The 15731-nt window shown below is 39.5% G+C and overlaps 2 protein-coding genes across 2 annotated transcripts; one reads left to right on the forward strand and one right to left on the reverse strand.

Annotated features, from left to right (window-relative positions):
- Window positions 1-33: 33 nt before the first annotated feature.
- On the reverse strand, window positions 34-5021 carry styxl1 (serine/threonine/tyrosine interacting-like 1). The gene is given in 9 exon segments (XM_036595276.1): window positions 34-254; window positions 1140-1252; window positions 1332-1429; window positions 1548-1693; window positions 2277-2297; window positions 2299-2411; window positions 2516-2615; window positions 2716-2777; window positions 4698-5021. Coding segments are annotated over 9 exon segments (927 nt in total). The 5' UTR covers window positions 4840-5021; the 3' UTR covers window positions 34-122.
- A 133-nt stretch (window positions 5022-5154) lies between these two features.
- prr11 (proline rich 11) lies at window positions 5155-13754 on the forward strand. Its single transcript, XM_036595360.1, has 10 exons — window positions 5155-5231; window positions 5466-5581; window positions 7531-7681; window positions 7773-7889; window positions 8018-8242; window positions 11092-11178; window positions 11264-11376; window positions 12961-13020; window positions 13406-13499; window positions 13634-13754. Exons 1-10 carry the CDS (start codon window positions 5217-5219, stop codon window positions 13655-13657), a joined length of 1002 nt encoding a protein of 333 aa, XP_036451253.1. The 5' UTR covers window positions 5155-5216; the 3' UTR covers window positions 13658-13754.
- Window positions 13755-15731: the final 1977 nt, after the last annotated feature.

A 15731-nucleotide genomic window follows, 5' to 3' on the forward strand; every position in this document is an offset into this window, starting at 1 on the left:
TAAATCTTTTTATAATCTTGAATCCAGACCTTTTTACATGGAGCCCTGATTTTTTTTCCAGTAAATTCATTCAGGATCTCTGAATACAGGATCGAGTCAGTTGTCTTAGAACAGCTGAAGACTCAGTAGTTGGGCTCTGAAATGTCTGTCACCGTCCTCCCCTGTACAGACAGCTCCCAGCTGGACAGCTGCTGCACAAATCCTCGATTGGGCCTCATGTTGGCTTTACATTTTTGGACATGATCCCACGCCTCCTAATGAATCACAAGCCAAGAACATTCATGTCAGTTGTGTGAATTTTTGCTGATATGAGTTGTGTCGTGTTCTACCAGCTTGGTGCCTTTCATGATTCATCTGAGATTCATCTAAGACCACCAGTCTCACTCACTTTTAATATCTGTACAAAAGTATCCAAACACCCCTTCTAATTGGGGAATTCAGCTACTTTGACCCCTTAAAAGGCCAGGACCCTCCAGTGGGCTCAAAGTTTTATTACACACTTCCATAACCTAAGAATAGCTCCATCAGTTTGCATATAAAAAATAAGCCTTAGTATGAAATAATCCTGGGTTTTTAACCCTTGTGTCCAGCGTAGGGTTCTCCTTTAGCAGCTATAGCCAGTCAGCAGCCTGTCCATGTTGTCCACCATCACACACACACACACATATACAAACACATACACACACAGACACACACACACTAAAAGCAGGCCATGTAGGAGGAGAACAGAGTGAAGGACACAGCACCTCCACACTTTTACTCCCCGCAGGTTCAGCCCAACACCACATGTGTAATATAAATATGTAGGGGGTGAACAGAGTGAAGACACTGAAAATGGGTTATTTTATATGTTCTATGTTTATATATTTTTTATTTTAGTAAACACTGAAAACGGGTCCCACAGACCCCAACACCACACAAGGGTTGAGCAGTGGGCTCTGAGCATCTGACACAAGAACTGAAATATTTTTATACTATATATAACTTATTGCATTATTATTTTTCTTTTAAAATTGCATTCTTGAAGTATTTTGTTCAATACTTTCAACAAAATGTCGTGTAACGTAATAAAAAACACTTCCTGCCTACCTGCCTTCTTTATTTGTATAAAGGTGTGGCCACCCCTGATTAGGAGTTACCTTCAGTGTGTATTGTAGGTGGTGCATAAGGAAGGCCATGGCCATCGCACTGCAGCGGCTGATGCCGTGTGTTGAAAATATGAACGCAGCAGATCCAGCGTTAAGGCAAGAGGCTGGAATATAAAACACATCTTTAAAATAATTTGAAGTGAATTCCATGTGAACCACATGACAATATCTTATCACACTTACCCAAGAAAACACAGACTCTCTCAAAGGAACCAGACAAATCAGCATCCACAGAATCCGCCACTCGGACATGCAGGACTGAGTAGCTTCCCTTCTCAGACCTAGTTTGCAGAACATCTCATTTACAGCCTGTTTCAGAGCCTGGGATAACTCTAAATCAGTTTTTCTTGCTTGGCGTGAGATCAAACGGAAAGAAAAGGGAAGAGCAGATGAACTCACACTAGACTGCTCTCCTCAGAGACATTAATCAGTGCTGTCAGTCTCAGGTCTCTGAGTATCTGTGGATTTGTCGCCTGCTTGAAATCACCCATGTAGAGCTGGCCAGGCAAGATTTCCACTGGATAAGGCCTCAGGCTTTCCAGTTCCTGATATAAAAGACACACACACACACACACACATATATATATATACATGTAGACCGATCAGCCATAACATTCTGACCACCTCCTTGTTTCTACACTCATTGTCCATTTTATCAGCTCCACTTACTATATAGGTGCACTTTGTAGTTCTACAGTTACAGACTGTAGTCCATCTGTTTCTCTGCACACTTTGTTAGCCCCCTTTTACACTGCTTTGTCTGATCCACTCGTACCAGCACAACACACACTAACACACCACCACCACATCAGTGTTACTGCAGTGCTGAGAATGATCCACCACCCAAATAGTACCTGCTCTGTGAGGGCCCATGGGGTCCTAATGTTATGTCTGATCGGTGTATAATGGGGAGGGGGTCATAATGTTATGTCTGATCAGTCAACTTCAGAATTATTGGCATGAAAATGAACTAAAATCAACATATAAAATAAACCACATTGTTGTATGTGACTTATTACATATATATATATATATATTTGCATTCAACTATACATAAATAAAGCCTTTATGTTTGTTGCATTCAAAAATATAAATGAATAACAAAAAAGCCAAATAAGGCAAGTTTACCCTGATTGTGTAAATAATTTTTCTGTGTTCTGAAGAAAGGGTAGACTGCAGAAAACCTCTCATAGCCTCCAATAAGAATCTGAACTGGGTAGCGACTCACTTTTTCCAGGCTTTCAGCACAGTCTATGGCTGGACCTGCGGAAGAACATAATGTGTTTACTTCAATAAACATGCAGTAACTGTCCAATAAACCATGTGTATGTATATGGTTAACAGGACAGTTATGAAGCAATACTGACCTGAATCTAGAAAGGAACTGGTATTGCTGTCATACACAATGATGTATCTCATGCTCTCAATTTCCACATCAGGGGGGATGATAAATTTTCCTTTTGAATCCTGAATGTAAATGTAGTACTTTACTTAAACAACATGCAAGTGACATTCACACAGCATGGTTTAAAAACGCTTTCACTCACATCTGAGCTACAAAACATACCCACTTAGCATTTCTAGCAGTAACAATGTGACTGCAGTAATACGGTCCCTCAGCGCGGGCATCTGAATAAATGTACAAAAAAACATGGTTTACTTCATGCACATAAAATTTCTTCTGAATTTAATGGTTACGATGTAAACAAAGTCATTCAAAGTGGTTTGATACAAGTCCAAATTGTTCACAGGGGTGGTGAACCAGACGTATGAAGCATTTAATGCTTCTAAAAGCTACTTCACAGCAAGTTTTACATAAAAATAATAATGAACACATTGTCTGAGGCAAAAAGGTATCAAAAGAAAATTATTTTTTAAGATTTACTGTTACTTCACCATTATCAACATTAAATATAAAGACTCAGAAGATAACTGGCTGTGAATAGCAAATAAAATAGCTATATTTGCTTTGTAGACACCACGACCCCAAGTTGCTGTCATTACTATTGCAAAGAAATCTGAATTTGTAAGATTCTCTCCGATGCACCATTTCACATCAAACCCATCTGAATGGTCATATGGAAAGTCTGATATATGGCATATATGGACATATATCATAAAGGGTCAGGTTTATATTTCAAAATATATGCACATACAGCATATGTTGTGTACATATGTCATGCAGTTATAATTGTTCCTATGTTATATGTTTGCTTGTAAATGTTACATTATTTAAATGTGTCAGAAATATTTTCATTCATTTAATGTTTTACTGTATAGCTTATAAGGTGCATGTTTTTAGAGTTTAGCTCTGTAGCTATTACACTAATTTATCTTCATTATTAAGTTTGTGGGATAAACAAAGAAGACGCATAAAAAGCTTATATAACATGAAGCTTGCATATGAGTAATATATGCCATCAATATATGAAAGTTTTTTTTGACCACATACTGAGTGTGTTTACATGCACTCAATAATCCGATAACTGGAGAAAATCAGATTTTGTCAGTAACCCGATCAACATGTTTACATGCATATGAGTAATCAGATAATGGGGAAACTCCAGGAGTCAGGTAATGATCGGATTTCTGCTTTACAACCAGCCAATAAACTCATTATGATCGGATTACTGAGTGCACTTATTGTTAAATATTTGTGTTACACATATATGTTAATATATTGCTAAAAAATATGTGCCGTATTTCAATTTCAAATAAGTTGGCATAGGCCTATACATCACAAATATGACAAAAATAAGTTAGGCTACGTTCACATTGTCAGGTTGAAGTGGCACAGATCCGATTTTTTGCCCTAATGTGACTCAGATCTGATGTTATCAGAGCTGTGTGGACTCAAATCTGATCTTTTCAAATCCAACCTGAGCCACTTTCATATGTGGTCCTAGATCGGATACGTATCCGATTCGTGGACATGCGACCTTAATGTGACACTCAGATCGGAATTCATGGTTTTTTTTCCACTGCGCTGCGCCATCATTCAGCGTTACCATGGCAGCACCGCCAAACAGAAGTTAAAGCCTGTAAACGGTGGAAAAGCAGCTCATCTCACCTTTTTCTCCTTCGTCTCGCTCTAATAATGAAGCTGAGAGCTGATCAGAGTTAATTATCCTCTCAGCGAAGCTCGTTCTGCTCGTTAGTTTGTGCTGATGATACACGTGATTCATTCACGTGACGTTACTGAGTAGGATGAGCTCATGAGGGTCATTTCAGGACACCGGTTCGTCACATTAATGACAGATTTGAGTCTCTTACCTAAACGAGTGTGAACCATCCTGTCAGAGAGATCGGATCTGAGCAAAAAATCAGACTTGAGCAACGAGGCCTGTAATGTGAACGTAGCGTTAGATATAAGGGAAATCCATATATGATGTGTCATATATTTGAAACCCATTTGTTTACATATATCAGATTTCTGTATGAGTGACTTTGTTCACTTCTCAACGACTGAAATATGCAGAATTGTTTATGACTTTTCATTATGTTTGTGATGTTTTGTTAAATACAGAAAAAAACCTGCGGAATTCCTACCAATCAAGCAAAGATAGTTGGGCTCTGTGAGCCTGGAGTGGCGGTGGTGCTGACTGAGGGTGTTGTAGAGCTCAGTGGGCTCACAGAGAACCTTCCCCGCCATCACCTCGACCAGAACCCCAGCGCAGATAGCGGTTAGCATAGCATAGCTAGCTAACGCAAAAATAGTGCAATGTTTCGTTAAATCGTGAACTAAATATTAAAATTCCTTCCAAATTTAAATCTTTTAACGCTTAATGTCCTTCTCTGCTGTGGGAACCCGACAGAAACCGACTGTCGTCGGAGTATTCAGCGCGTTTCTGCTAGCACGCAAAGCCTTCTGAGGGACTGTGGGTGCTTCGTTGCTACGGTAACCAACGAAAGACGGTTTGATTGGCTGGAACCGCCCACTTCTAGACGTCGGAGCTTCGATAGCCAATCAGAGCGCGCAGCTCGCACATCTGTCAGCAAAGCGGGCGGCTGGTTCGCTGAGAGAGGTTTCGGAAGTATTTTTGAAAACCTGGTAGCCGCGGCTGCAGAATGGCCGAGTTCGGGGTAGGTTTCAGTGTTTATTTGTGCGAAATGGAAATAAGAGCTACAGGGATTGTCCTTCTTTATGTCTTTACAGGGAATCTACAGAAGAAATAGCCTTCGAAACTGTGTTGTTGTGCTAAAAACGGTCAGTCTTGAGGTCTGGCAGCCTGGCCGTTAACGTTAGTCCGATGCTCCCGGTATCAGATCAGCATCGGATCCGTGTTCGAGACTTTTACTGTGTTTTTTGCTTCACAGCGACTGAGCAGAGTTTTCCACAAGCGCAGGAAAAAGCCTGCCAGCAGTCGACGGTGGGCCTTAAGAGCCAAGAAGTCAGTGACCCCAGTATCTGGCAGCCAAGTGGACCTGCAGAGGTGGGTAGAGCTTAAAGGGGAATCCCTCCGATTTAGCAAAATTCCTGTATAATTCAGTCGTGGGGATGTAAACAAAGTCTTACAGTGTGGTTTGATGTGAGATGATTCATTGTAGAGAAACATGCCAACTTAGATTTTTTACAGTGGAAGTGACAGGAACCAGGGGTCACAAAAATAGAAAAAAATACTATTTTATTTACTATTCAAAACCATCAGCAACATGTGTTGTAATATTTTATATATGTTGCTAATGTATGGTAACCTAGCAGTAAATGTGAAAATGGGTTTTCTTTGGGGGACTGTTTTGCCTTACAGCCCCATGCCTGTAACTTACCCCTCCACCATTAATGGCTTTTAAAAAATATTTTTAAGTTTTGGGCCAAATACTTACTGCAAAGCTTTCGTGAGACAGTGTCTCTGACATCAGGCAACAAACTCGTAACCGTATACAGTAATAATAACTTTCTCTGAGGGAGCTTTTAGGCATTAAACGCTCCAGACGTCTGGTTCCTAACACCACCACTGTGAACAGTTCTAACTCAGGAAGTTTCTCAACTTCCTGCTCAGTCACACTGCTCTGAATGACTTCCTTTTTTTTTACATCTTAACCATTTAATTAGGCAAACATTTTGAACAATTGTCAGAATTGCCCTTTAAAATCACTGAAATAATGACTCATTATTTAATGACTAGAATTAAAAGTATCCTAAAATCACTTCAGGTGTGTCATAAACGGAACAGAGTTAAATTAATCCTCAAAAAGAAAATGATGGACTCTGTGTGAATGACTGAAGCGTAAACATATTGGAGAGCTGTAATGTTCAAAGACATCCTCGTATCCAGAGCATTAAATAAATTATTAATGTAAAATGAAATATTTACAGTTTACCCCTTACCCCAGCCAATTTTCTCCTTTCCTTAATTCTAATTGGTCGGCCAAAACATGTTTAGTTCCCAAGGCTTGTTTCTTTAGTTTGTGCACCTAAAATCTGTTTGGGTAACATCTGTTATATTAGCCTCATAGCACCACTGCAAAGCTAAAGTCTTGGCTGATTGACTCTGTTTAAGGTTAATGAGAAACTTATGTAACCCAATATCTCAGTTTTAACCCAATATCTCATACATTACAGTTTTCTCTTTATTGTGTTCTGGTGTTTTTTGTGTCCATTAGAGGTGGGAATCTCTGGGCACCTGACTATTCAGTTACGTTTCAGAGGTTGCGATGCGATTATAAAACGATTATCGATCTTTTTTTCTATACAGGATTTCTCTTTCAAATTTTCCCGTTTCACCTTAAATGTTGCCGCGTTTACATTCGGCGCCTCAGTCAGAATTTAAGGTGGAACGGGAAAATTCGAACAAGAAGCTGACGAATGAGAAGCGACTTCAGCCTCATAAAACAGTCAAACTACTACTATCACTAATACTACTACTTTTGAGGAAAAGCGTCCTGGTGGAGATGGGAAGAAAGCAGCTATAGCTGAAGCTTAAAGCAGATCAAAGTAAGACTGTGTTTTAGCCTATATTAGGACATTAACACACACTGAGACATACTGGACATTAAATGTTGTGGCTCCCAAGGTGGTTTGATTTTTGTTGAAGGGACAAAATGGCTCTTCTTAACATTTGTGTTGTGACTCCTGACCTAACCTGGCTTTAATGCAGAGGAGCCGGTCGGATTTCTCGCTCATCCAGTAGTGTGTTTGTTATGTGCCGCCACAGACTGTCCAGGCGCTGCACCTCCGCACTTCCAAGCTCCGCCCTTTACGTTCTGTCCACATTACGTTATAAATTAAATATTTAGAAAATCGATTTTTGACATTTGTGAATCGATTCAGAATCGTCCACGTCCGCATCGCGATGCATCTAAGAATCGATTTTCCCCACCCCTAGTGTCCCTGTTGTGTCACAGTCCTTTGCACTCTTTCTGCTTGTCTCTGTGTTTGTAGTAAACTAAACCCCAATGACAAAACCAAGATGGAGCCGACTGTGGAGCCCCGAGATAAAGATGGTGCGCAATTGTTGACTTCTTCAAGAAAAGTGGTCTTTTTTCATGCAGTTGGAAGCATTGTGCAGCAGTGCCAGCACAGCATTAGTCAGGTAAGGGTCAGCTAGCATGTGCCAAAACACTGTTAGCACAGAAGCTTCACATCAAATTATGTAAACTATTTTTCTCTCTCTTCTTTTAAAGATCTGGACTGGATTTTGGAATGTGTTCCTTTTCTGGAGAGCTTACTCACAGAGAGTAGAGATTCTTCACCAGAGAGTGGAGGACCTTCAAAGGGAGCTTCATCTGCTGCATGCCAATGTGCTGATTAGTGAAACTTATGGCTGATTATAGAGTTTATTTCTATCATAAATTGTGATTCTGATCACTGTAATGTACAACAAATGAGCCTCAGATGGTCATTCATTGTTGTGTGATGTCTTTTTAAGATGGCTAAGGGGCCCAGAAGTTCTTGCTGCCATTGTGCACCATCAGGTGGTGGACGGCATCCACAGAGCTCTGTTGATCCCCCAACTGCTCTTCCTCTTCCTCCTCCTCCACCACCTCCACCTCTCCTTCCACCTCCTCCTGCTCCTCCTCTACCCCCAGCCAAGAAGACTCCACAGAAACTGTCCTTCATCCCCAAGAAGAGGACAGTTCTCACTACACTGCAGGTATTTTTTCAGTGGTTTATGTGTTAAAATATCAGGATTTTGCAGAGCTATAATTATTATTATACACATATCAGGCGTAACATTCTGACCACCTCCTTGTTTCTACACTCATTGTCCATTTTATCAGCTCCACTTACTCTGTAGGTCCACTTTGTAGTTCTACAGTTACAGACTGTAGTCCATCTGTTTCTCTGATACTTTGTTAGCCCCCTTTTACCCTGTTCTTCAGTGGTCAGGACCCCAATGGACCCTTACAGAGCAGGTACTATTTGGGTGGTGGGTCATTCTCAGCACTGCAGTAACACTGACGTGGTGGTGGTGTGTTAGTGTGTGTTGTGCTGGTCTGAGTGGATCAGACACAGCAGTGCTGCTGGAGTTTTTAAACACCTCAGTGTCACTGCTGGACTGAGAATAGTCCACCAACCAAAAATATCCAGCCAACAGCGTCCTGTGGGCAGCGCCCTGTGACCACTGATGAAGGACTAGAGGATGACCAACACAAACTGTGCACAACACACACTAACACACCACCACCATGTCAGTGTTACTGCAGTGCCGAGAATGATCCACCACCCAAATAGTACCTGCTCTGTGAGGGTCCATGGACAGACACAGTTCGAGTTTAAATAATCAAACTTGACCCACTTCTGCCCTCTAAAGGTATTAAACACCAGTCAAAAGTTAAAACTTGTGGGGTTTTTTTTCCAGGAAAAAAAAACACATCTTGACATCTTAGTAACTGTGTTTAACGCTTTCTTTTATTAAAGCTGCACTATGTAAAGTAGCACTATTCAGTCAGTAGGAAAAAATCACTAAAATATGATGTGTTTGAGCTGCTGTGAGTCACCCTGTCCAGCCTGAAATAGTAATTTAAAAGTCAGAGGTGTCGAGTCGGATTTGGCAGGAGTTTTTCGGACCACTTGTTATGCACAGGCTCAAAAAGAAGGTCCGGCTTGATGTTAGGACTCAACTGCAAAATCAGTATTAAGCTGATGAAGATATGATGACAATAGCGGATATCAAAAATTCACTTACATCTTTGGACACATCCTTCACTAAGTTTTGACTGAGTTCTCTCCTATAACTTCTTCAGCACACTCACATCATTAGATTCATCCACTCTGAAGGGGTCCTAAGCGCAGCGTTACAAAACATTCTTCCACACGTTGCATTAAATTATACATCTCAACCAGAGAGGTCTGAAGATACCTAGACTTACATAGTGCAGCTTTAACATGCATACATACATAACATGCATGTATTGTATTGTTGTCATCATTTACATCATTTAAAGGGGAACTCCACCAATATGCAAAATTACTTAATCGTTCAACCGTTTAGATGTAAACAAAATCATTCAGAGAAGTTTGGTGTGAAAGTTGCCTTTCTAAAGAAATTTTCAGAGTCAGAATTGTTTACCATTATAGTACTACGAACCAGACCCACTTATATCTGCAGTACAAATATCACCATTTTATCTACTAGTAAAAAATGACCAGTAAACTGTGTGTCTTATAAGGTTTTAAATGTCCCGCCGATAATGATAAAATAGCGCTAAATTTGAAAAAATAAAATTTTTGGGTACTATTTTTTCCTTATAACGGCCTGTATGTGTCTCTCCGCCCTGCACATTTGAGTTGTTTGGCTTGGTGGCGCTGTGTCACACGGTCAGCAGAACTCAGAGCTTACATGAGTAACATTATTCATCAGAGGAGCTGTGATAGATCACAGTTCACCTCACTGTCCTAGCCCGTAAACTGGTGAGCAGAGTAGCAAGTAGTTTGCTGTTGACACTGTCAATTTCCATTCGCTCTGGGTTCTTCTGCTTCGGTGCCGGTGCTGTATCCGATTCAGTTCCCCCTCAAATTCACGTTCCCTTTGACAAGGGACCATTCACTGAACAACGTCTACAGTGGAACTACGTGTTTTCACCCAACCCCCAATATAAATTCACCCAAGATAATGCAGCACAATTGAGATTCTGTTATAAATATTATTTTCAGTTCAAATAAACAGTAAACAGTCGTACTGATAAATACTGTTTGTACTGTTCGTCACCGATTGGGTGACTGCAGCTGCCGTACAAACCTTTTATGAACCTTTTCGCTTTCTGTAGTTCCAGCGTTGCTTGGTGTTGTTATCTGTTAAGTGAATGCGTCTCCAGAGCGTGAATTTGAGGGGGAACTGAATCGGATACAACACTAACATTAACCGTGTTGAACAGCTGTAGCTAGTAACTACAAAAGCACGTTCGCTCGCGCGCATTGATCTCAGCTGAGAATGCGGTTTTGACAGGAAACACAGAAGTGATCCTGGAGTAATATTTTTTACTAAAAATACGTTTTAGGCCAAAACTTTATAACAAAACTATCACAAAACAATCTCTCAGGTATCAAGCAACGCATTTATAACCGTTTCGTGTAATAACTTAACGGGATGTAGCATTTAGACCCATTAAATGCTTCAGACGTCTGGTTCCTAGCACTGTATCTGTACAATATACAAACTATGCAATAACTATAACTAAACAAACAATAAGCAAAGGGCAGTGGAGACTAGCCACTGAATAAAGGGGTGGTGGAGAGTAGACCATCTGTTGGTCTACAGCAGCAGTAAAAGTTGTACATGTATTATTATTGCACTGAATGATTGCGAAAGCTAACAACTGTGGAAAATAACTGTACTGAGCGTAAATAATTGCAATCAGGCATCTTTTTCAAGTGTCATGTTACTATTATGAAGCAATATAGTTTATATGGCAGTTATAGAGGAATTCTAGGAATTATTTGCTAGATGAAAAGGGTAAATGTTTGTATTGTGCTGAGTCTTCCTGTCCACTTCCCATTTAGGAGAAAATTGATCGCCGTGTTGCTGTGACTCTCCAGGACCTACAGGCTGTGCAGCTCAGAAAAGTAACCGTTAACCGTAAAGTTCGGGTAAGTAAGCCTTTCTTCTCCTGTTGTATTGTGATTCTGTACTACTCAGTGTGAGAGAGAGACTGAGAGTGACACGTGTTTGCAGGTGTCCCCTGATAGGAGAAAAGCGCCGCTGGTCACACTAGCAGACCTGCAGAAAGTCCGTTTGAAGCGCACTCAGTGCAGCCTCCCCTCGCCGCTGAGGCCTGGCCTCGCCAAGTAAGTGCACCATTCTAAATATTCTACAGACGGATGACGAAATAAAGGAAAACTGAATCAATGAGTGCGTTTAAAATCATAATCGGATTTCTGCAGTTATCCGATTATTTAATTGGTCATGTAAACACCACACTCTGATCTAGAAATCCGATGAAGAGGCTGGACTTTCAGTAAATCAGTAATCAGATTTCTCAGCGCATATATACTCTTGCTCTGATTTCTTTCGGATTTATCAGTCTGAGCATATGCAAGAACAGACAGCGGTGCCAGAAATAAGCGAGCAGTGTCCCTGCGAAATGCAGCAAAACACTTCTGGACTCTGAAACCAAACATGAAATGAAGGATTTAAAGATTCTTTATCTTCTAGATGGTATAAGTTTGTTTAAAAGCTGCATGAAGTTTGAGTTTTCCGTTACATTTATGTCACGTCTTCTTCTGTGAGTTTATTGGTTGAAGAATCATAACAAGTGCAGATGCCTCCAAACAGGTGAACTGCATGATGCAGTTAAACAGCTCACATTTGATAACAGCTCTGTGATGCCGAACTGGCCCAGTTGGCCTCGATTTTGGATCAAAATGGCCAGAGAAAAAGATCTGAGTGACTTTGAAAGAGGCTTCATTATTGAAGCATGAATTGCAGAAGCCTCAGTCACGAACGATTCAACAGGAAAAGTAGAATCTGCACTTAGAGATGTGGAAAAGAAGTGAGTGAAACAGGGTAGCAGCTGCTTCTCAGGTGACTGAAAATGCCAGTGCAGGATGTGATCAGACTGTCAGCAAGAACGATCTGTCCACAGCTACATAGAGAGGGATGTTAGAGGAGGGTTACAGTGAATAAAGCCCTAATAAACAGAGTAAAGTGGAGTTAAATCCACAGGCACTGGTCTGAAGAGATGTGGAGAAAAGTGATATGATTGATTCTTCACTATGTTCTCCATAAGTGGGTATGTGCATACGCCACGAGTTCAGCCTGGATGCTTGACTCCTACACTGAGGGGTTCTGATGGCTCTGTTATGTTGTGGAGGGCATTTTGCTGGCTTGGTTTGGGTCCACTTGTCCCCTTAGAGGGAGGGGTCACTGCAAAACAATATACAGTTATTGTGACAGATCACCTTTATCCTGTGATGAAACATTTCCATCCTGATGGGAGTCTTTTCCAGGATGACAATGCTCGCCATCCACTGGGCACGAGGGGTCACTGAATGGTTTGTTGAGTATGAAAATAATGTAAATCATGTGTTTTGGCCTTCACAGTCACCAGATCTCAACCCAGTTGAACACCTTTAGGAGATTTTGGTCCAGTGTGTTAGACAGAGCTCTCCACTACCATCGTCAGAACACAGATGGAGGGAATATCTTTTGTAAGAATGGTGATCCGTCCCTCCAGTACAGAATCTGTCGCACTTTACATTGGTTTTTGTTTAATATTGGTTTTTCTTTTAATTTGTCGCCCAACTGTAGAAATTTATGCAGAGCAGAAATTATTTGTAACACCTAAAGTTGAGATTTATCTACTGTTATTGATTAAGAATGAGGCGACTAAGTGACCTGTGAGCTTTGTGTCCTTTTTTCTTGCTCTATAGGTCACCAAACAAAAGCCCCATGAAGCTACGGGTACAACTTAAAAAAGTCCACATTGACCGGTAATTAAACATGCATTTGATTATGAGTTAACTGTGAGCACCAAAGACATACACACTTTCAGATGAAGACATTCCAGAAATAAAACTCTGTCTTTATTGCTGCCATCATAATAAAATAACAGTAATAGTAATAATACCATTGAATTAATTTACACATTATGCAATTAATACATGTTTAATTAATATGCAGAACTGACAGTTCAAAATGTTTCTGTTTTACTGTTGTTTTTTGTCAAATCTCATTAAACTAAAGTGATAGAAGTTGATAGAATTCTCATTGTAATTGAAAAATATTGTATTTTTAGTGCCTTGATTAAAGTATGCAAGGACTGTAAATGGTTTGACACATAACTTGCATCAGCTGGTGTAATGTTTTGTTTCTCAGTACGCCTGGTGGCTCACCGCAGTGCAATAAAGAGAATGTAGAGGACTTCTGCATTAGTGCAATCACCAGCCAAGCTTTGGTAAACAAGCCGCAGGTAAGCAACGCTACTGAAAGCGAAATGAACTTGTGTTCACAATGTCACTGTCGACTGTAAAGTGAGTTTTACAGCGTGGATTATCAGACGGCTGTTTCCTGCCATTATTAACTGCTTGTGTTTCATGTGTACAGATTGCTTTGCCTACAGCATCCTAACCACTGAAGACAGCGACATCAGGAATTCTCCATTTTAATGTTTTGCCTTTGCCGTCATGCAGTATTGCACGTTCTTATCTGGTTTGTTCTACTTTGGTCTGTTGAATGACCCATTTTTTTTGTTTTTCCAAGGCACTCATAGGATCCATGCTTTCCCCTTCAAACAGTATTAAACAAATAATCATATTTAATTACGTCTTCATCTTACATAGTGAGGGTTGGAACAGATACCAACAAATTCAGCCTATCAAGAGTCTCGTTAAGGAAAATGTGCATAAATAAGCGAATGCATGTAGCCAAAGATGGGTGTCATTAAAAAGTATAATATTCCTAACGTTTACATTTGTCATTCAACGTATTGTCCTGAGACCGTATGTATATGTATGTATATGTATATGTATATGGACCTAAATGTGATGTTTTGTTATACCACTGTAACATGTTTCCTAAAGTAAACATACTATGAAATACTAAACCTGCCTATTTTTTTACTACAGAAGGTATAAAACTGGAGGATATTAGATAGAAAGTTTACATTCAGATCATACATAAAGCCAGTTTGTATGTATCTTCATCCGGGAAGCTTATTATCCTTAATATATGTCGCTGTTGTCAGATCAAAACCTTGCATCTCCTAAATGGTGACTTTACAGGAGAAGGAAAAAACACACTTTACTTTTAATGGAAGTCAATGGAACCAGACTTTTTTCCAAGTCATTTTGGGCCGTTTCTTTTAGTCAGTTCAGCATCAAATCTACAAACAATGTAAAGGACAACAGGTATTTTCAAATTATGTCAAAAACTGAAAAATGACAAAAGTGGAGATACAAGGTTTTGTTCCGACAGCAGCGATATGTTATATTAGCATTAAAATGTGAAATTTTAGGAGCCAAGTTGTTTTTTTGTTGTTGTTTAATAATAAAAAATTGCATTTTTTACTGATTTTCTAACTGAAAAGAAGTTACTACGTCCTCTACACATTTCTGCACATTTTAACACACAGCTATTGTTTAATGGCTGAATTGAATATATTGGAAAATAAGAAAGAAATGCAAAAGTTATGGCACATTGTATGATTTATGTTTTTCCCAATATGTTAAACTCAGCAAATAAATAGAATGAATAAATAGAATTATGTGCTAAAATTTGCAGAAAAAGGCCATTATTTCCATTTGTGTCCTGTAGAGGACGCGTTCACTCATTTTCACCTAGAAAATCAACAAAAGTAAAGTGACAGGGCATCACATTTGCATACAACTATGTAAGTTAACTTGTGTGATTAAAACCCCCAGAGTAATATGTCTTGTATTACTGTTGCCATAATAATAATGATAAAGATAACATTAAATGAATGTAAACAGCATTATTGTGTAGTTAATATGATCACAATAACCCTGCTTGAAAAAACAGCATAGCTGGTCACCGGCAAAACCGGCATATGTTGAGTTTTGGATGCAGATGTGCAGGTCAACCTGTATGACTGAGCTGGTCACCAGATAAATCAGCGTAGAATTGATGCTGGTCTGTGCTTAGTGTTTTTCACCTGTTTAAATAATAACCAAAACTGACATTTATGTTTCCATTAAAATGATGTGTAATTATTTTGATAGACATTAATAGAAGTCTCACTTTTATTTGGAAATATTCTATTTTTTATTATTTAATGCTTTGATAAATATATGCAAGGACTATAAATGATTTGACACATATCAGTTAATGCAGGTTGAGTCTTTTTGGGCCCCAACAGTGGGGCAAAATACTCCTTTTCAAGATTTCTAAAAAATAAATATTGTATGTATTCACATTAAAATTGTACAAAATATTATTGGAGTTTTTTTTTATTTGGGTATTTATTACTATTATCACAGAAAGTGCATAATAAGGAGGCGACGACTATAATCAGAGAACTTGTAGAGAGGAGAATTGCCACTCTGCAATGTCTTCCGAGTTTCTCAAATGCTAGGGGGCGCTCCCGAGCGAGTCCACAATGAATGGGTTGATATGGAGCCTTTGAGCAAAATCAAAGTTTATAAATGCTTAAACATTTTTAATGTAAAAGAACGCAAAAACTAAA

The sequence above is a fragment of the Colossoma macropomum genome, unplaced genomic scaffold, assembly GCF_904425465.1.
Source record: "Colossoma macropomum unplaced genomic scaffold, Colossoma_macropomum, whole genome shotgun sequence".
Classification (NCBI taxonomy): Eukaryota; Metazoa; Chordata; class Actinopteri; order Characiformes; family Serrasalmidae; genus Colossoma; species Colossoma macropomum.